The sequence below is a fragment of the Ictidomys tridecemlineatus genome, chromosome 5 (genome assembly GCF_052094955.1).
Source record: "Ictidomys tridecemlineatus isolate mIctTri1 chromosome 5, mIctTri1.hap1, whole genome shotgun sequence".
NCBI classification, from domain to species: domain Eukaryota; kingdom Metazoa; phylum Chordata; class Mammalia; order Rodentia; family Sciuridae; genus Ictidomys; species Ictidomys tridecemlineatus.
In genome coordinates, this window is record NC_135481.1 from 6,272,683 (window position 1) to 6,294,265 (window position 21,583).

The window sequence follows — 21,583 nt, forward strand, 5'->3', positions numbered from 1 at the left end:
ACTGTCCGGGTCAGGCCTCCATGGGGCTCTGGGGTTGCTCAGAGAACGAGCCAGCCCCTGCCTCCAGAAGCCCCCTGTGTAGAGTCAGAAAGAGACAGACGAGGGGAAGCAGCCCAGGTGGACACACTGAGGCTGGAGGCTGAGTGTGGCCAAGCACGTCCACGAGGGCTGTCCCCAGGCGACAGCTCAGGTGGAGCTTGAAGGAGAAGACCAAGGTCATGGTGTCACTGGAGTGAAGGCTTTCCAGGCCCAGGGCGGCATTTAGGGCAATATGACCTAAAATAAAGTTTGTCACAGAGGTTGGAGACAATGACAAGAGAAACTGGGAGGCACGCCCTGGTCAGATCCCACCGGGGGCCTTGTGTGCCTGAATCCCAAGACCAGTGGAGAAGGAGGCCCGTGGAGCATGTGTGGCAGGGTGGGACCAGAAGAGGGACAGCAAATGGGTCTCTTCACAGCCACCTGCTCTGCCCAGTAATGGCTTCCTGGTGCACCTCATGAGGACTTTGCTCAGTCTGGGCTCTGCAGCTAAGTGCTGTGATTGGCGGGTGATGTCTGGTGGCGGGAGAGCAGCAGTGCAATGGAACCTGCCCATTCCTGGGGCCGCAGCCAGCTCCCCACTGGTCCAGCCCCTGCCACCCTCAGACCTGACGCAGCCTCAGTCTCGCCTCATGGGTCGAGCCCTTCAGGGTTCCTTTGCTGCCAAGGCCCTGGCCCCCTGACTGGAAGTTCAAGGGACCCTGCATGGTTTCTCTGGTGGCTCCCCCACCCCACCACACACAGAGGAGGGGCTGGAAGGAGAGTCCCCAGGCATTTGCTGCAGGAACTAGGATGGCCCTGTCCCACTGCTGCTGCCGCTGACACCCCAACCTTCAAACCAGGGCTGGGGGCTCACAGTCATCCTGGGAGGGGGTTCAGGTTTTCTCCTCCATCCGCAGGTTCCCTCATCCAGGTGCCCATGTCGGAAAAGGGCAAGATCACGAGGGGGCGCCTCGGGTCTCTGTCGCTAAAGAAAGAAGGCGAGCGACAGTGCTTCCTGTTCTCGAAGCATCTCATTATCTGCACCAGAGGCTCCGGAGGGAAACTTCACCTGACCAAGGTAAGGGAGATGCCACCTCCCCCAGGGCTGGAGGTCCACCAGTCATGCAGGCTCCACCCTGACCACAGGGTTGGGACAGACCCCGATGGGAACCCAGATGGTGTCTGGGACCTGTGAGTACAAGAGCAGGCACACAGGGCCTGGCTCAACTGAGGGTTGGAATGAACAGACAGCGGGTTTTCCACCAAAGGAGTCACGGGAAATAGAAAGTAGAGTATGAAAGACTCTCCTACAGAGGAGCCAGGTATGTGTATATAGTTGTGTGTGTGAGTGTGTGCGCACGTGTGTATATGTGGTGTGGGTGTGTGTGTGTGTGTGTGTGTGTGTGCGTGTGCGTGCGCGGAGGACCACCCCTGGCTGAGGGCCAGAGCAGCACCCAGGGCCTTTCACTCATCTCTAACCAAAAGTTGCTCGGACAGACCCCCTCAAGTGCCCTTCTGAGCCACCCTCACCTCCATCACAGGAACACTGTCCTGGTGGCCCTTGGAGGCTGCTGACTGTGTTCCCACAGGACCTGCCCTCACATCACACAGGACCTCATAGCACATGCTCAACTCCCTGATCTATCCCTAAACGTGCAGGGAAAGAAGCATCTCAGACCCCTCCTGCTTCCTCATAGACCCCAGGGCCTTTGTTCCTGCTGTTGACCCAGCTGCAAGGCCTTCTTTCTCCCCTGGCTGAACTCCTCGTGTCACTCAAGGCCTGTTCAAACACCACCTCTGCTGGAAGGCCTGTGGCTTGAGCAGAATCTACTGCTCCCCAATGTGGCACCTTGCTTGTCCTATTGTTCCAAATGCAAATTCAGGACCTAGCTCCCAGCTCTGTCACAAGTGTAACCCTAAAAAAGTCATTGCCCCAGTCTGCACTTTGTCTGTCAAACAGGGACAACTGTCCTCACAGAGGCATTGTGCAGAGGACTTAGCAGTAAGCCAATGGTGTCCACAAATTTGCCCTCTTGATTATGAAGCACAAGTTCTAGAAAGCTATCTTTTCTCCCAATACCATGTCCATCCTCATGGAAGCAGATTGGATTTTGCATCTGAACATGCTGAAGCCTGGAAAGGGCCAGAAGGTGCCTTTAATTAAGTCAGAGCATTGGAGAAACCATTCTTCCGGACCCTGGATGCCTGGCCCGTAACCTCCTGTCAAGCTGTTAGATCAGGCCTGGGCTTCGGGGAATACACTACTTCTGTTAACATGTCAACAAATTAGTTGGTTGGCTGCACAAGGGGAAATTAATTTACAAATATTGAATACTCCAGTTCCAACCAAATTGTGTACCAAGGAAAGCATTCATTATGTATTAGCTCTGGAGCTTCTAATCCAGAGCTCTCTGTCCAGGCCAGGGGTCTGCTCCCTAGCAGCAGAGTCCGAACAGGCAGGTTACCCTGGAGACCTGGAAGCAGCTTCCTGCTCAGAGAGTCTGAAAGCACATGTTTTTACATTGGTTAATTTTGTTTTATTTGAGGGTTTTTCTTTTGGTTTGTTCGTAGTTTTGAAAGATAGTTTGCATACTAGTAAGAACACAGAATTGAAGCACTGACCAGTCCCAGCATTGCTCTATCCTAGTGGGACCTCAGAGAAATCAGGTGACTTCACTGAGCCTCAGTTTCCATATCTGCATAATGGGTATGAAAATACCTACTTTCCAGGAATGCCCTGAGGATTAAGTGAGGGAGTCCCAATGCCTGGTACACAATAAGTGCTCAATAGGTATCCACCATTGTCACTCTTAATCGTATAATAATGAACTTGTAACGATGATAATAATAGCAAGCCCTACATAATGATTACTGCAGGCCAGGTACTATCCCAGATTCTTTATGTGTATTTAACTCCTAGAAGAGATGCTGAAGCAGACACTGTCACTTTCCCCAATATGATGATAAAGGAAGTAGACAGAATCTCTGTGGCAGAGCTAGGATTTGAACCCAAGCAGTCTGCCTGCAAATTCTGTGTTTAGTCACTTATGCCAGATGGCCTCCAACAGCCAAGAGCTGAAATTGAAATCACTGCTCTTTAAATCATGCAGGTAGAAACAGGACACCTTAAGTCCATTCTGAAGGGAGCAGGTCACAAATCTGCAAACTACTGTAAGAATTGTTTGGGCCTCAAGTAGGAGAATGTTAGAGCTTGTGGGGCCTCCAAGATGACCAAGTTCAATGACCTCACTGGCAAGGTTAAGGCCCAGCAAGTCTGGGAGCCTCCCAAGACCACCAAAGAGCTGGACAAGAAGCAGATCCCACAGCCTGGACGTCCCCTGTACCCTCTGCAGTGCCCCTCTGCAGTGCCCCTCTGCCTCCCAGAGGGCTCCCTGCCTACAAGCATCTGAGATTTCAGTTAGCCACATGGCCAGCTCTCTGTTATGGTCCATTATTGTGTTATTTATCTGCTGCTGTGTAACAAGTTATTCCCAGTGGAATAGCTGGAGGTCAGGAAAGTCTGTGAGTCAGGAAGTCATGTGTGACTTACCCTGGTGGTCTCGGCTCAGGGTCCCTCATGGGTTTGCAAACAAGACTTCTTCTGGGCCACAGGGCTCTGACGGCTTCACTGGGCCAGAGACCATCTCATCATTCTGAGATGATGCATCCCTGGGGCTCAAGGGACCTCGTGCACCTCCCCCCATGATATGACAGTTGCCTGCAGAACAGGTGACAGCGAGACAGCGAGCAGCAGGCTGCAGACTCCAAGTAGCACACCATTGCTTCTGCTTTATTTTTTTAATTAGATGCAAATCACTAAGTTCAGCCCACATGCAGGTGGAAGGCCATCCACCTTTGCTTTCAGAAGGCAGGAGTGTCAATCTGTGGACATGCTTGCGACCACCACAGGCTCTGTCACACTCCCCACAATATCAAGGGCTCTCACATCCAGGAGTGCTCACACACTCAAAGATGGGAGGCATTTTAGGAGTCTTCCTGATAATTAGAAATGAGTAACTGATGTTGGGTTGGGATCAATTCCCCGAGGCTCTCTCTGGACCCCACCACTAATGGACCAGGTGATTTGCACAAGACCAGTCTGAATTCACTTCCTCGTCTGGTAACATGAGGGTTTGACTTCGAACAGGGGGTCTTAAACTTCTCTAGATGTAGAACTCTAAGGTGATGCTCAGAGATGCTGTAGGGGCAAAAGGAGGCCTAGCAGGACAGATGTTGGCCCCTCTGCCCACAGCCTGACCTCAGCCTTCATCTGGAGAGGGCCTCTCTGAGTCAGTCTCCTGTCGTCCACTTTATTAGGCTTTATATATAAAGTCCTTTGACTTCCAAGGCCGGGCATGGTGGCGAACACCTATAATCCCAGCAGCTCCAGAGGCTGAAGCAGGAGGATCTCAAGTTCCAGCCTCAGCAACTTAGTGAGACCCTGTATCTAAAAAAAAAATTAAAAATTAAAAAGCTGGGAATGTGGCTCAGTGGTTAAGCAACCTCTGGGTTCAATCTCTAGAACCAAAACCAAAATCCTTTGATTTCCAGAGCAAAATTTCTTCTTGGCATATAATACATACCCTTGTGTATGTGTATCCCTGGGCCCTCTCTGTAAAGCCCCTTCCAACACTAGCATGCTAGGAGGACTCTTGAGCTAGCATATCCACCCTGGTCCAAGTGGAAACTGCTGCTTTTTTTCAGAATGGAGTCATATCCCTCATCGACTGCACCTTAATGGAGGACCCAGAAAGCACAGAGGAGGAAGGTGAGTGTGCAAATTGCTTGTGCCTATGCATGCTCACACAGACACACACATCACCCAGGAGGGTCACAGCCCAGCACTGGCTTTGGTTGGGAGGAAGAGCAGATGCTCAAGTGTGGAAGCCCCTTGCCTGGATGCAGAGGGGCCAGGGTCTGGGTCTTCCTGAACCAACTCCCAAATTTGGTCCTCATTTTCCTTCTTTACTGGCCCCAGCCAACACTCAGAGACACTAGTGGATGCCCTGCCCTGGGAGGACACCAGCAGGACTTGCAATCTTTGCTCTTCCCCACACTGGGCTCCTCAGGGAGGGCCTGAGTCTGCATCCCAATCTCGCACAGCATGGGCTTGGGCTTGGACTTGGTGGTTGCTCCATGTCCCCTTGACTTGCACTCATGCAGAACACATCATGCCACATTCCACTGAGGGCCAAACCCAGTGGCTCCCCAAGGAAAATGTGTGTGACTTACCTGGAGCACTCTGACCAGCACAAGCTTCTCTGATGTCAGCCACCTCTGGTGCACAGGAAAGCCCCGACTTGAGTGGAACTGTGAGGCCCTTAAACTGTTTTCCTCCCTGGGCTTTGGAAAGGGGCCTGAGCATCTCCCACCTGCAACACACAGACACCCCACCTCTCAGAGAAGCCAGAGGGTCCCCCAAGTCACCACACAGGTCAAGCTCCCCAAGCTCCCCTGTGCCCAGCAAGAAGTCCTAAAACTCTTGAGTGTCAGAACTGGAAGGGACAGGGCCTCAGAGACCTGGATCCCAGTCCTGTTGTACAGGAGGACTCCTGACGCCTCTCTGATGGAGGGGGAAGGTGTCACTCCAGGGCCACAAGGCAATACGCAGCAGAACAGCCCAGGACTGAAGCAGACATTCCACAACATCCTACCCGCTTCAGTACATACCCAATTAATGTAGCCACATTGAAAAAAATCCATACTCTGGCCTTGGACTTCCTAGTAAACAGCTTTTGAGAGTTCAAGGAAATTTTCAGGTTAAGAGCAGTAATAAAAATACCTAGGATTTACTCTTGCACTGGGGAGCTTTAAACTGAACTAAACAACCAGCCCAGTGCATAAAAATTTAAGACATCCAAGTTCCCTGCTGGCCCAAATAACGCCTTGGGGTAGCAGGTCCCGGCTGTGAGAGCATCTTTAGCCCCAGTTTGGCAGCCTTGCTGAAGGCATGGCTAACCCTTGCTCAGGATCTCAGCTCCCTGTTGGTGCAGTGAGGGCGGAGGGCAAACTCCAGAAGTCTGGCTCTGAATCCAGAACATTCCTGAATGCTTGGAAGTCACTCTGCACTCCAGGTCATCAAAAAATCTGAAAGTAGCAGCCATTGTCTGGGTGCCCTAATCCAGAGCATCACTGATGGGTAAGGTAGGGACCAGCAAAACTCCCAAAGGGCCCACACCCACTCTGCCAATTTCATGTTTTGCAACGGGAAGCCAAAGGATCTGGCCAAGACGTAGACCACTTGGATTTTAAGATCGGAGTAGAGCCAAAGGATTCCCCGCCCTTCACGGTCATCCTCGTGGCCTCATCCAGACAGGAGAAGGCAGCATGGACCAGTGACATCAGCCAGGTAAGCATGTCCCCTATTCCTGAGAGCAAGTGATCTCTAAATGACCAACCTGGTGGGGGACCTGGGACAAAGAGGGATGATAGCTACATTGTTCTGCTAGAAAAGACCCAAGTCCTCCAGGTCCACAGTCCTAGCCAAGGCTGAGCTCAGCTAGTGCATCCTTTTGCATAGTCCTCTGGGCCACCAGCCATGTGTAGTCTGAGGACCCCTTGCATCTGAGTCACCTGGCAAGGTGATTTTAGAAACTTCAAATCCTGGGCTCTTCTTCACCCCTCTCAAGACCTAGTGGATGGCTTGGGATCTACATCTTTATACACCCCAAGAAAAGTCTGGGCAGCACCAGCCAAGGATGTTAGATGCAACAGATTTTGAAGAGAGAGAGCCTTGCTGGGGTCCCTGCAGGTAGCCTCCTGAGATCAAACCCAGCATCAGCCGTGCAAAGGAAAGATTTGGCTTTGTCCTTTGCCCACTGCAAGTATCAGGGTCATTCGCCCTATTTGAAGCATTAACCAGGAAGCACAGGCTTCCCCAGGTACAATCAGCAGACCCACAGGCCCGTGGGCATTGGAAGTACAGGGAGCAGGGATTCTGAGTATGGAAAGAGACTGTCAGCAGTGCTGGGATTCAGCCTCCAGAAACACCAGGGTAGCCCAGCCCTGCAGCCGGCTCCCAGTGCACCTGCCTGTGGCTGTCCCCTCTGCAGAGCAGGATGGGTATTTTAAGAGAGCAGCTGATAGCAGAATAGGAGGCAAGACTGGTGTTTCCTCCATAAGGAGACAAACCTAGAGGAGTGTGACCTCCTATAGGTCAGGGGTTTAGGGACCCTCAAAGGGCAGTCTTCACTGTACCAAGTGAGCTTCCCTCGTTCTCTTTGCTGCCCACTTCCAGGCTTCCCTGACTACCTACTCCAGCCTGCCTTCTCAGTTCCAGAAGAGCAAGGCATGTTGATATAATGCATGGTATCTGTCTGTTTTTTCTAGTTTTCCTGTGGGTCTTCAAAGGTCCCAGCATGCCCTGGAGAAAACTGGGAACCCCAAGCTGAGCCCTTTCCCACCTCCAGGGAGCTATAACTGTCAGAGGCTCAGGCTGCTCTCCCAGAGGATGCTCACAGGTCCTCGGCTCTCCTGGCAATGTCACGGATGCCAGTGATTATGGGTCCCCTAGCCCTTTCCCCTGGGGAGCAACATTGGCCATTTCCCTAGGCCCTCCAGCTCCTCTGAGTCTGCTGCACTAAGGAGAGTCTCAGTGGCAGGTGGGGAAGTTGGACTAGAAACACAAATGTCAGAAACCTCCCTATGTGAGGTACCGCCTTTAGGGAACTGACCTTGACCAGGGAGCTGGATCTGGAGACATCCTACCAGCCTCTCAGACTGCCACACCCCAGTGACCTTGACATCCACCCCCACTCATACACTCCAGAAGATTCTGTGATGGGCCTGAGCCAAGGAGAAACCCTGTCATGGCAGAAATGTAAAGTCCTAGAGCAGGGAACATTCAGGAAATGTGTCTCTTAGTTTTGTTTGTGTGAGTGGTTTTTATTCAAAGCAATACTTAGATTTTGAATTTTTTTGGAGGCTGCGTAAAATATGCAATCACAGGTTCCCCTGCTGCAAGCGCCCCCCATGTATGGATGTGAGATGTGGAAAACTGTCCACGGCATCAGAGCACTGGCACTGGGTAGGCAGGTAGAGGGCAGAGCACAGAGCTCTCCTGCAGGGGATGCGAAGGCCCAGCTGCATAGGCCTCCCAGAAGAGAGAGCCCAGATCATGGTAGAGCTGATCTTGCCCCTGACACTGGACCTCAGAGGTAGGCAACAGGGTGGTCAGTGTCATGTGCCTCTATTTTACAAACAATCCAGTGAGGTAGGAGTCCTTGTCTCCATTTTGAAGTTGGGGAATCTAAGACTCAAGAAGGTCAGGTAATCCCCCAAGGTCATTCAGATAGAGTTGACCTCCAACCTAAATCCAAGGAAGGCTTTTTTCATCAAGACCACCCTGTCCTTGCCTGGACAATGACCTTGAAGCTTGAGGACCCCATGTCAGGCTGGGGTGTATGAACCCTCAGTGGGCAGAGCCCTCGGTGGGCCTAGATCCTGGAAGGGACTAAGGTTCTGACCCTGGGGTCCCCTCTGTTTCCAGTGTGTGGATAACATCCGGTGCAATGGACTCATGATGAACGCCTTTGAAGAAAACTCCAAGGTCACTGTGCCGCAGATGATCAAGTAAGTGCCCTTAACCTGTTTTCACCAGGCTGTGTCCCAGAGATTGTGCACCATGCGGGGACAGCCAGGACCCTGGTATGGGCCAGCCCCCGGGGCTCAAAAGATGCTGGGTTTATTTTACACACTCTTATAAATAACTATTTTTCTTCTCCTAATTACAAAATAAATACAAGGAACATTTCAAAACCATTTCACACAGAAGACCCCAGGGCCACTGCCCCTGTTTGAGCAACCTCGAGGACAAAGGGCCTAGGATTCTGCTGGACACAGCTCTCCAGACCTTGAGCCCTCCATATGCAGCCTCCCTCACCTGCACCAGGCACAATTCTCCTCCAGCGATTTGCACACTGAACGTCCACCCTCCTTCCTGTTTCCACCCTGCAGCCCACTGGCTCCATCCCAACCTGTGAGCCCCCAGCCTGCCGATGTTCATTCAGCTCATGCACATCAGGTCCCAGTTCCCACCTGTGTCTGTAACCACAGTCTCTATGCTGCTCCAAGTGCATGTGCCAAGGATCAGTACACAACAGTATTAGAGTCCAAAATGCCACACCTCCTTCATGCACATCACCACCAACCCAAGGGCAGATCTGACAAAGCCAGCGCTTGATGGACTGATCAACTGCCAGCCAGCGGCCACCCAGGCAGTACCATGTCCTAGTAGGAGATATCCTTTAAAGGGCCAGTGAGCTCAGAGCTGACATCCACTTGTTACCTCCTGTGTGCCAGGTACTGTTCTAGGTCCTTCAGTCAGTTCACCTATTACATTCTTGAGAAATTTTGTATGGTAGATCTTATTATTTTCCTTTTACAGGTTAAAAAACATAGGCCCTAAGCAAACTGAAGGGCAGCCTCAGAAACTTAGTGAGACCCTGTCTAAAAAAAAAAAAAAAAAATCAAATGGGCTGGGGATATAGCTTAGTGGTAAGCATCCCTGGCTTCAATTCCTGGTACAAAAAAAAAAAGGTAAACATGATAACAAAGATTCGAATGTCCAGAAAATGAAAAAAAAATATTGCTCAAAAGGGTCAATGTTTGCTGGGTACAATGATATATGCCTATGGTTACAGATACAGCTACTCAGTACTCAGAGGTTGAAGCAGGAGGATCACATGTTCAGCAACTTAGGGAGAGTCTGTCTCAAAATGGGGAGGTAGAGCACCCTGGATTCCATCCCCAGTTCAGTGGTAGAGCACCCTGGATTCCATCCCCAGTTCAGTGGTAGAGCACCCTGGATTCCATCCCCAGTTCCAAAAACAAACAAACAACAAAACATTCCTTGAATAGTAGATGGATCCCACCATTAAAATGTGTGTGCTGTGGTTCAGCCACCAGAGGGCGCTGCATGTTGCAGCAGCTTTTGGGATTGCTGGTTCCCACCACGCCCAGTAGAGGTGGCTGACCTTAGAAGTTTAGAACCTGCTCCACCCTCAGTCCCCAGGGCTACGTTTGACTGCACTAAACACCTGTCCCTGGGTCCTGGCAGCCTGAGAAGAGATTTGCTGCTAACAGATCCAATTGCAAAGTCCCAGAGAAGGATTCAAATTGGTGTTGCCTGGGTCAGATTCTGACCTCAAGCAGTGATCCCTTTTGTCCAGGATGAAAGACTTTTTGTTTTGTTTTGTTTTGTTTTGTTTTAATTAGTTACACATGACAGTACAATGACCTTGACATATCATACATTTGGAATCAGATGGGATATAATTTCTCATTTTTCTGAGTATACAGGTTGCAGAATCACATTAGTCATGCATCGACATATATACACACAGTAATAATAATGTCTGTTTCATTTTACTATCCTTCCTATCTCCCCCACCCCTCCACTCCCCTCCCATCACTTCTCTCTGTCTAATCTAGGGTAACACTATTTTTTTTCTCACATCTTCATACACGTATTTTGTATAACAAGGAGGGTCTCCTTCCACCATCCATGCAATTCCCTTTCTCCCTCCCTTTCCCTCCCACCCCTCTTCCCTATGTAGAGGTAATCTTCATCTCATGCTCTTCCTCTCTTCCCCATTTTGACTCAGGATGAAAGACTTTGATAGATCCAACCCAGCATGTCTGACCAACCTGGAAGGTTTCACTTTCGGTCAAAGACCAGAAGTCCAGCTGATCCACTGCTGGCTAAAGATTTCTTCTAATACTAAACAGGCAGCCAAGGTAGATCAAGGACAGGATGATCTTCCCCTGTAAAGGCTAAGTAGTTAGAAGAGACATAAAAGCTGAGCATGCACCCTCCTTGATACAGGAGCTGGAAGTTCATAATGATCACCCATTGAAAAGCCAGCTTCACCTTATTGACCCTTTGGAACCAAGAGGCAACAGGTGTCAGCAAGGATATGGCTGATTTTATATTGAAGGCTCCCTAGACCAGCCCAGCTGAGAAGTGCCCTTCACAAAGTTTTGTGATTGCTTCTACCAGGTGCACTAAAAGCATTATTTCCTGTAACCTCATTTTTATGCCCTTTGTTTGAGGCTCCTAGACCACAAAAAGAGTGCATATTTGTATTTCAAAATAACTGTGAGGGCAAGTATTACATTCTCAAGGGAGCACTGTGTTCCCCAGAGCCCAGCCAAATCAAAAAGACTTGCTATCTTCATTTTCAGGAGGGTGGGTTTTTTCCTAGACCACCCTTCTCCGAGGATGCGGCCCTTCAAGGGTCCGTCTTTACATGGTGGTCTCGTCCAACCCTCCCACTCCCAAAGGCCAGGCCTTGTCTCCTGCTCCTGTGAAAACCCAAGACACTGGTTCCCAAGATCTGCAGACACCCTCTAGACAGCAAAAGTGGCAGCTAGTTTCCAAATTGCTCCTTGTTTTGAGTCCCTGGGAATTTCTCTTATTATGCTTTTTTCCCTTCTAATTGTTTTAATTGAGATTTAATTCACATAACATAAAATTTACCATTTTAAAGTGTATAATTTAGTGGATTACAGTCATCACCACAATCTAAACACAGAATACTTCCACCACCCCAATAGAAAATCCTGTACTTAGTAGCAATCACCTCCAAAGCCACCCTCCCTTGTTCCCTGGCAACTTTCAATCTTCTTTCTGTGTCTATAGTCCCCATTTTGGACATCGCCTATAAAGGGAGTCGTAGGACACGTGATCTTGTGTCTGGCTTCTTTGGTTTGGCCTGATGTTTTTGAGGCTCATCGTGTGTGTCAGTGCTTCATTCCCTTTTATGGCTGAGTAGTGTCCCACCCCTGTGGATATAACAGGGCACTGGTCCACTCCTCAGCTGGTGGCTGCTCGGGATATTTCCATCTCCAGGCTATAACAGAAAATGCTGCTATGAATATTCATGCACACATTTTTCAGTGAACAGACTTCCTGTGTGTCTCAAGAATTTGGTGGCACATTTTTTTCCCATGTGTTTGTCATTTTTTCCAGTACTGCTAGGTTTATGCTGAAGGTGTTTAGGATCCTGGGGAAAGGACCCTCCTTCAGTGCCATGCTTCTAAAGCATCCCCTGCTCTCCTAGTAAGACCATCCCTGGCTGGGACCATGGGGACAGAGATGGGCTTGCCAGCTGGTGGGCCCAGACAACCTCAGACCCATGTCACCTCTTCCTCCCTCCTCAGATCCGACGCCTCCTTATATTGTGATGACGTTGACATTCGCTTCAGTAAAACCATGAACTCCTGCAAAGTGCTGCAGATCCGGTATGCCAGCGTGGAGCGGCTGCTGGAGCGCCTGACCGACCTGCGCTTCCTGAGCATCGACTTCCTCAACACCTTCCTGCATTCCTACCGCGTCTTCACCACGGCCGTCGTGGTCCTGGACAAGCTCATCACTATCTACAAGAAACCCATCAGTGCCATCCCTGCCAGGTGGGCACAGGTTCCCTCCTCCTACTGGACCCTCAGAACCTGAGGCCTGGAGGGAAACTAAACTCTGCTCCAGGGGTGCCCAGGAGGTCCCTGGAGGAGAAGGCATCCCATCAGCCTGGATGCTGGGACATACCCAGCTCATGAACCACAAGGACAGTATGCATCTGTATTCCTCCTCCTCCTCCTCCTCCTCCTCCTCCTCCTCCTCCTCCTCCCCCCTCCTCCTCCTCCCTCCTCCTCCTCCCCCCTCCTCCTCCTCCTCCCTCCTCCTCCTCCTCCCTTCTTCCTCCTCCCTCCTCCTCCCTTCTTCCTCTTCCCTCCTCCCTCCTCCTCCCTTCTTCTTCCTCCCTCCTCCTCCCTTCTTCCTCCTCCCTCCTCCCTCCTCCTCCCTTCTTCCTCCTCCCTCCTCCCTCCTCCTCCCTTCTTCCTCCTTCCTCCTCCTCCCTTCTTCTTCCTCCCTCCTCCTCCCTTCTTCCTCCTCCCTCCTCCCTCCTCCTCCCTTCTTCCTCCTCCCTCTTCCCTCCTCCTCCCTTCTTCCTCCTCCCTCTTCCCTCCTCCTCCCTTCTTCCTCCTCCCTCCTCCCTCCTCCTCCCTTCTTCCTCCTCCCTCCTCCCTCCTCCTCCCTTCTTCCTCCTTCCTCCTCCTCCCTTCTTCCTCCTTCCTCCTTCTCCCTTCTTCCTCCTTCCTCCTTCCTCCCTCCTCCTTCCTCCTCCTCCTTCTCCTCCTTCTTCTTCTTCTCCTCCTTCTTCTTCTTCTTCTTCTTCTTTTTATATTTTATTTGAGACAGAGTCTCACTAAGTTGCTTACAGCCTTGCTAAATAAATAGCACATGCTGACCTCAAACTTGCAATACTCATGCCTCAGCCTCCCGAGTCTCTGGAAGTACAGGTGTAGGCCACTGTGCGCAGTGTAAGGGTTAAGAATATGTTCTCAAAGGAGCTTTGGGTCCTCCCCTCCCAAGGCCAGGGAGGGCTGGCAAGCAGGACACCTCCACTCAGTCTTGGCCTCCTCCACTCCTGCCCTGAGTGGGGGAGTCTGAGGGATACACATTATTCTCTCCTCCCTGTTCTCAGTTCAGTCCCCTACTGGGAAACCTAGGGCCCCACCCCTCTAGAAAAAGAAGAAAGAAAGGGAGGGAGGGAAGGAGGAAGGAAGAAAAGAATGAAACACAGGTTACAGCTGCTCTGCTTAGACCTTATCCTGAGAGGCCACCTTTCCTATCTATATCACTGTAGCTCAGCTCTTCCCCTGGGTTGGCTGGGTCCTGAAAGGCCAGGACACTCCCTGGGGCCCCTAGAAGTCTGTAGCTGAGTGGGAACTTGAATCCAGGTCTCTGGTCTCAGGATTGCTGGGTGGCTCCCCAACTTCCCACCCATCCCCCAACCTAGATTCACATGGGAGACCCCTTACTTGCCATGGTGGGCACACTGGGTTTAGAGTTGGAGGCCTCAGGAGTCATTTCCTGTCTCTGAGCCTCAGCTTTCTCATGCATGAAGCACCCATCAGAGCCACTGTAAGGATATGGTCAGAATGTGCAGGTGAGGCCCTGGGTGGGATGGAGGGAAGTTTTGCAGAAACCAGCAGGTCAACAACCATGAGCATCTCAGGTCAGATACTGCTGCTAATCCAAGGGAGGCAGAGGAGGGAGCAGCAGGTACACCCAACCCGGCCATGAACCCCCACATCCACCATGTGAACCATCACATCCATAGACACTTGGCAACAAGCCCTTAAATCACACAGTCCATACTCAGAGGATCAGCTCCAGGTCTCAGAGATCCTGAGAGCAAGAGAGCCCCTGCTGTCAGCCACCTCCTGAGCCCTGCTGGAGATGGGAAGCAAGCCTGATGACCAGGTCAAATGACCACTGACTACCATGTCCTTCCCTGTCCTCCTGCAGGTCCCTGGAGCTCCTGTTTGCCAGTGGCCAGAACAACAAGCTCCTGTATGGGGAACCTCCCAAGTCCCCACGTGCCACCCGCAAGTTCTCCTCCCCACCACCCCTGACCATCAGCACTTCGTCACCCAGCCGCCGGCGGAAACTCTCCCTGAACATCCCCATCATCACGGGTGGCAAGGCCCTGGACCTGGCTGCACTCAGCTGCAGCTCCAATGGCTACACCAGCATGTACTCAGCCATGTCACCCTTCAGCAAGGCCACGCTAGACACCAACAAGCTCTATGTGTCCAGCAGCTTCGCCAACAAGATTCCAGATGAGGGTGATACAACCCCTGAGAAGCCTGAAGACCCCTCAGCTCTCAGCAAGCAGAGTGAGTGGTGTGTGGGTGCAGCAGCGTTGCCTTTGGGGCACACAGGAGTGGAGCGGCGTGGAGGGCCCATCCAGCTGGGGGGTGGTGCAGGGTGTGGGCGATGCAGGATGTGGGCAGTGCAGGTAGGTAGCACATGTGGCGCCCAGCCTGCCAGGGAGTGGCCAGAGTTCACAGGGCCTCAGCCCACTTGAGGTGTCAGCTCCCATCGCCCTGCCTGACAGCAGCATCCTGCACCCCAGGTTCATCCATGTCTGCAGTAGACGCATCTGGGCCAGGCCTCCTTCAGGGCCCAGGAGAGAAAAGGTCATCAGAACTAGCTCCTGCCCACTGGGATTCACAGTCTAGCTGCAGAAACAGACCAGATACTGAAAGGTGGACACGTGTGACATGTGTTGTTTTAGAGAGCTGCTCAGGGGCACTGGGGACGGGGTGGAGACAGCATTAGGGGAGCAGAGAAAACTCCATGGAGGACCTACTAGATCTAGATCTTCACCAGGAGGAAGGCAGAACCTTCTAGACAAAGAGGATGGAATGTGAAAGACTGAGGCACTTGGAAAGGCATTGTGTGTTCAGGGAACAGCTTGAAGCTTGCACACCTGGCACACCCAGAACACTGCATGTGGGGGCAGTGGCCAGAGAGGATGCGAAGGCAGGCCAGTGCCTCCCTATTCTAGAGCTTCTCCTGACCATTCTAGAAGGATCAGGTTTGATTCTGTTGTAGATCAGATGATCTGGCCACATCCTGAGGAACCATTCAACACAGACTTGATGAACATGTGATCGCCCAGCAACACATACACACACATACACACACACACACACACACACACACACACACACACACATGCACGCGCGCATATGCACACCCAACCCTGGACTGGCCAGAAGCACTAGGCTTTGAGAAGGATGATCTCTCTCCTTCGAGTTGAGAAGAAGGAAGGCAGAGGTTACCCCCAGCAGAGGGCAAAAGTGGTGAGGGGTAATACATTTCTTGTGGCACATACTACAAATGGGTGATGTGCGTGACTCTCACAGCTGAAAGTTGGTAAGTAAGGTAAGAGCCTACTACAGAGCCACAAATGCCATCTCATGGTGCTGCATACAGGATCCTCAGAGGGACAGCAGCAGGAGCACTGTCCTCTTTCTGTGTTAGGGATCAAACCCAGGGTCTCATGCATGCTGTCTCGGCAAGCCCACCAGGCTTCTTCTCAGCTAGTGATCCAGGGGCTCTCAAACCTAATTGTGTGCCTTTGTGCCTATGCACACCCAGGCGCGCGCGTGTGTGTGTATTCTTTTAAGAGAATAACTGTGTTTTGTTGAGTTCTCAAAAAGTCCAAGTGTAACTGCACTCACTTTCTAGGAGGGGACACTGAGGCCCAGAGTAGTTAAGAATTTTTGACCAAGAACTTACCATGCCATAGTTAAGTTTTGTTTTGTTTTGTTTGTTGTTGTTTTTAAATATTTTTTTTTAAGTTTTTTAGGTGGACACAATATCTTTATTTTATTTTTATGTGGTGCTGAGGATCGAACCCAGTGCCTCACACATGCCAGGCGAGCTCGCTGCCACTTGAGCCACACCCCCAGCCCCATAATTAAGTTTTAATACAATTCACCTGCTTTTCCAAAGTATATAGAGAGTGAGTCTCCCAAGATTGCCCAAACCAGAAGGACAACAAGTTCCTATAAAACAGGACTATCCTGGGCAAATCAGAGCAGATGTTCACCCTAAGATACTAAATCAGATAGAAAAAACTTGCTACTCAAAGCGTGGTTAATGGGCCAGCCACATGGGCACCACCTGGAGCTTGTTAGAACTACAGACTCTCAGGCCTCACAGGGGACCTGAATCAGAAGCCAATGTTCTACCAAGATTCCTGGGTGTATCCATTAAAGTGTGAGAAGCACCACGGAACAAACTCCATCCTGGAGATTGACAGTACCCATTGGCACATGAAAGGTTCTGGCAAAGGCTTTGGCAAATAAAGCTGTTAAACTTTCTTCGTCCAGAATAGCCCACACTTACTCTACTTCAATAACAGAATTTTCAAATTGATAGATAACTGAGAGAGTATTTCTTTCTTTTCTCCCAGGCTCAGAAGTCTCTGTGAAAGAAGAGTCAGATGTTGATCAAAACCAGAGTGATGATGGTGATACTGAGACATCGCCAACTAAATCTCCAACAACACCAAAATCAGTCAAAAGCAAAAATTCTTCAGGTACAGCTGACCAGCACAAAATTACAAATAGATTCCCAGGTGGGGAGAGGGCAGCAGGTCAAGTTGAAGCAAGTGGGTGTCATCCTTGGGTTTTTTGAGTAACTCTTGAGGGCAGTGACTATTCTGATGTTTCATAAGCCCCGGGGGGCTGTAGGTGGTGGAGCATTAGCTGGGTAGATCCTGCTCTTCAACTCAGTGAAGTCACCCCTAATTCAGGCGAAACTGCATTTAACCAGCCAACACAGGGGCAGGAAGGCGCCACGTGTCAGGCTCACTCAGGGGAGATCAGAGGCACTTCCTAGGGCCCTGGCTATCAGGACTTGTGACAGGCCCTCTCCTCTTCTCTACAGTCTTGCAGAAAGGCCAGGTTATTCCTGTTTTTCAAATAAGGAAAAAAAGTCTCTGAAGGGTGGTGATGTTGCTCACCCGACATCTCAGACTCACAATCTTGAAGGGTCACTGAGGAGCCATCCTGGTCTCTGGTTCTCGTAAATCACCTGCCCACACCCAAGAGGGCTCTGAGACACCAGAGGTGGGGAGAGGACAGCCGCTCTTGCCTGGCACTGCCCTCTCCAAGCCCCCACTTCCACATGCAAGGAGCAACAGGGATCCCAAACTCGATGGCTATCCAAAAACTCCCTGGGCACACTGCAGCTGGGTACAGCTTCTCACATACACAGACACATCTCATGCAAGGCCAATTCTCAGAAATAAGTCTGAATCTTTAAATCACTTGCTCCCCACAGCTTAAGAACTGCTACTTCGTCCCAAGTATGGATTACTTTATAGACTTACAAGATAAAACTAAAAGTTTCTGGAGTCACTTTCTACTATAATTACTATAAAAATGAATAATAATAATAAGTATTATTATTATTATTATTATCATCATCATCAAGGATGTTCCATGGTATTTATATAGCTTTTCATCTATGTTATCTCCTTTAATCTTAGCATCCACTTTGGAAACAGGTGTTATCCCTATTACCTAGAGGTGATTACTGAGTCTCAGGGAGGTTAAGTAACTTAACCAAGATCACACAGCTAGTGAATAGTTGGGAACAATTTCAACCCAGGTGGATGGACTCCAGTTGCAATATTCTCCCCATGGCACTGTGCCCATGAGCCCATCAGTATGAACTGTTAGATATCAGACATTGGACAAACTGTGTCACTTCTCTGGACAATGAAAGGGCAAGAAAACTCATGGTGTTGTCCTCAAGCTGGACTGGGCACAGCTGGGCCTGAAAAGCAATGGGTTTGGGAGCCACAGAGTGATGGAAAAGGTGGGTGGAAGCAATAGGGTGGCAGGACCTTCCCACCCTGGCACAGCCCTGGGGAGATCAAAGCATGACCCTTCCCAGAGACTTTAGCTGGAGAAGAGACCCCACACACACTGCCCTCCACTAGCTGACCAAGCCTGGTCCGTGAAGACAGAGCTGCCTGCTCATGGTGCTAGTCCAGCCTCAGATGCCTAGGGTTCCTGCCACCTGAAGGGCTGACCACCAGGGACGCTGAGGACTGGTTCCCTCCCTCCTCTCCACAGAGTTCCCGCTCTTTTCCTACAACAACGGAGTGGTGGTGACCTCCTGTCGCGAACTGGACAATAACCGCAGCGCCCTCTCAGCAGCCTCTGCCTTTGCCATAGCAACCGCAGGAGCCAACGAGGGCACCCCGAACAAGGAGAAATACCGCAGGATGTCCTTAGCCAGCGCAGGTACGTGGGGCAGTCTCTGCTTCACACATCCCCCCCCAGGTCATCCCCTCTGTGGCCTGAAGCCAAGATGTTGGCCACAGTCAGTGTTTCCCATGGGACGCTGTGAGTCCTGCTAACAGCACCCCTTCCAAGAACCCTGCTTCAACTCACGGCTCTCACTGGCTGGATGCCACGCTTCCCACATCATGATTTTGACTTTAGCCCCCCTTCCTCTTATGGGGATGCTGAAGCAACGCCCCCCACCCTGCCCCACACCAGCTGGGCCTCTGCACACCCCACCCCTGGAGCCATGGCCACTGCACACCCAGGGCACAGCCTGATCTTCACTCTTCCTTCCCAGCCTCTATCCAAGGGGATAATGTCTTAGCCACCTGCCTGGCAAGCCCCAAGGAGGGTGGCCTTATCTCCTGCATCCCAGCACCCACCCAGACACTACCCCCTCCCACACTGCAGACTGTTGCCACCCATCCCATTTTCTTCCTACAGCATCCACCAGAGCAGGGAGCTCCTTCTTCCCCACCCAGCCCACTTTGCAACTGGCAAATTTCCACTCAGCAAAGCCCACAGGAGCCTCTGCCCCCACCCTCCTACCACCCACTTCCTCAGCAGTGGCCCCATAGCACCAGCTGGGATAGGGACCCCAGAGAGCCCTGGTGTCTGAGTGGACCTGTCAGGGGAGGCCACCAGAAACTTCCAGCAGCCCCTGAAAGATGAAGAGTTCTGGCAGAGGCTGAGGATTCATGGACTGTGTCCACTAACAACTCTTGGCACCTGTCTTAAGGGTCAGAACCTAGTTGTTGAATATTTGATGGTCCCTACTACTCATCTGGCAGCTGTGAGCAGCAGCCCAGATTATCCAGATCTGGGAGTTGAATCCAGACTAGAGCGAGCTGTTTCTCATCTTCCTATATCCTCTCTCTTTTCTGCCACTCATGCAACCAGGGTTTCCCCCTGACCAGAGGAACGGGGACAAGGAGTTTGTGATCCGCAGAGCGGCCACCAATCGAGTCCTGAATGTGCTCCGCCACTGGGTCTCCAAGCACTCTCAGGTGAGTGGGAGTCCTCCTGGGCAGCTGCAGGAGACCTGCAGGGATGGTTCCAGGAGCCGGCTGCTCCCAGGGTGACTGCTGGCTGAATGAGCTGATGGCCAGCGGGACAGCAGGAGGGAGGAAGCCCAAGTGCCACGCTAATATTACCAGAGGACCCACACAGTCCCCTAGGAGGGAATCAGGGACTTTCAAGAATACAAGGAGCTTCTGTCTGTCCACTTCCATCCTCCCAGAGGAACAAGTAGGCTTCTGCGTCCCTGGCCTGGAGTCCATAGCCTTGCCCCAGTGCCCTATACCTATAGCTAAGAATCCCACAGCCCCACTTGACCCTGCAAGGAAGTCAACGGAAAGGTAATGATGTAAGGCAGCCCCTGGCAGAACAGAAGCCGTGATTCTCCTGCTAGCCTGGGCCCAGCCCACTGCAGGAATGCTTGAAAACTGTTGCCAAGCCACCCATCCCCTCTTCCTGAAGGACTTTGAGACCAACGAGGAGCTCAAATGCAAGGTGATCGGCTTCCTGGAGGAGGTCATGCATGACCCAGAGCTCCTGACTCAGGAGCGGAAGGCTGCAGCCAACATCACCAGGTAAGGACAGCCACCAGCTCAGGATGCCTGCTGGGACAGGGACCCTCACCTCTGCCCTCATACAGGCTGCCCAGAGGCCAGGGAGGTGAGGAGGGTCCTTCTCAGGCAAAAGGATGGCCCCAGGAAGGTATGTCAGGATAGAAATGAGCCCCAGGTCACCTGAGAGCCATGCAGCCCCCCTTCAGCATCCCAACTTGGGAGTGGGTGGTCCATGTGTCCATCCCTCCCTTTTCCCCCTCCCCCAGCAGACCTTGATCTCCTTGAGGCAAGAACCATGCCCACTTCTCCAAGTGTGTCCATGGCTAACACCTGTGTGGCCTGTGCCATCCAGTGTGGTAAACACCAGCTACATGTGGCTATTTAAACCTCAGTTAATTAAAGTTGAATAAAATTAAAATTCATTTCCACAGTCATATTGCTTCACACACAGCTAGTGACCCCAGTCTGGACCCAGCAGACACAGCACACGCCCCTCATTGTAGAGAGTGCCGTTGAACAGTACTGGTAAGACCCAGGGAACGTTTGTGGAATTGACTGAAGTTAAATTATTGTCCCCAATCCTGTGCTTGTTCCTGCTCCCCAGGCAGCCTCCCCTGGTGCAAGCCAGGGCCCAGGCAGCCCCCTCATCAGAGCTGGCTGAGCCAGCGACTTGCAAATGACCGGGCAGGTTTCTTCTCTGAACTTCATTTTTCTCCTCTGTTAAGTGGGTGAAGGATACCTGCTTGGAGGGCTGGGGTGGAGCTGGAGTGCGATCGAGAGTGGCAGTTCCAAAGGTTGCTCAGGGGATGTCAGGCACAGCCCCCCTCCCTCCCCACCTACTGCTCTCACTGCTCTGACTTTGTTGTCCTCTCTCAGCCCAGCCAAGCCCAGCCCAGCCCAAGTGACAGCTCAGACCTCTCCTCCTGACGTTACCAAACCTTCCCCTTGCCTAACCTGAGGCCCCAGCTTCCAGCCAGTCACTCCTGCAGGTTCACAGTCCTTGAATGTCCTTAGGCTTCCCTCATCCTCAGTACCTACCTCCCTGCCCATGCCCATGCGCACACACATGCACACCTGCACGTAGTCAGCTCCAGGCCTTCGAAGTCTCCCTCACAGTCCTCCCTAGGAAGCATGCTGTGCCCCTGATCACACTGACCAAAGCCATCTGAGACCTGGCTCTGAACACTTTCATCTCAGGGTGCAGTGGCAGGCTTGGGGTGGAGCAGCCCTGGGTGAACAGCCCGCCCTCAGTGCTCTGACCACGGGTCCTCAGGTGAAACAGTTCTCAGAGCAGTTGTTTCTGGTACACACATGCTGGTGCCTGCTGTGAGGGC

At 51.6% G+C, this 21,583-nt stretch overlaps 1 protein-coding gene across 1 annotated transcript in view; it reads left to right on the forward strand.

The window, feature by feature from the left end:
* Positions 1–21,583, forward strand: part of Rasgrf1 (Ras protein specific guanine nucleotide releasing factor 1) — a 104,277-nt gene that overhangs the window by 57,284 nt on the left and 25,410 nt on the right. Inside the window, exons 10-19 of the mRNA XM_005316870.4 lie at positions 939–1,099; positions 4,726–4,789; positions 6,234–6,370; positions 8,510–8,592; positions 12,184–12,432; positions 14,333–14,703; positions 16,794–16,919; positions 18,466–18,636; positions 19,579–19,685; positions 20,158–20,270. Coding sequence (XP_005316927.2) covers positions 939–1,099; positions 4,726–4,789; positions 6,234–6,370; positions 8,510–8,592; positions 12,184–12,432; positions 14,333–14,703; positions 16,794–16,919; positions 18,466–18,636; positions 19,579–19,685; positions 20,158–20,270 — 1,582 coding nt within the window. The remainder of the gene's footprint in view (positions 1–938; positions 1,100–4,725; positions 4,790–6,233; positions 6,371–8,509; positions 8,593–12,183; positions 12,433–14,332; positions 14,704–16,793; positions 16,920–18,465; positions 18,637–19,578; positions 19,686–20,157; positions 20,271–21,583) is intronic.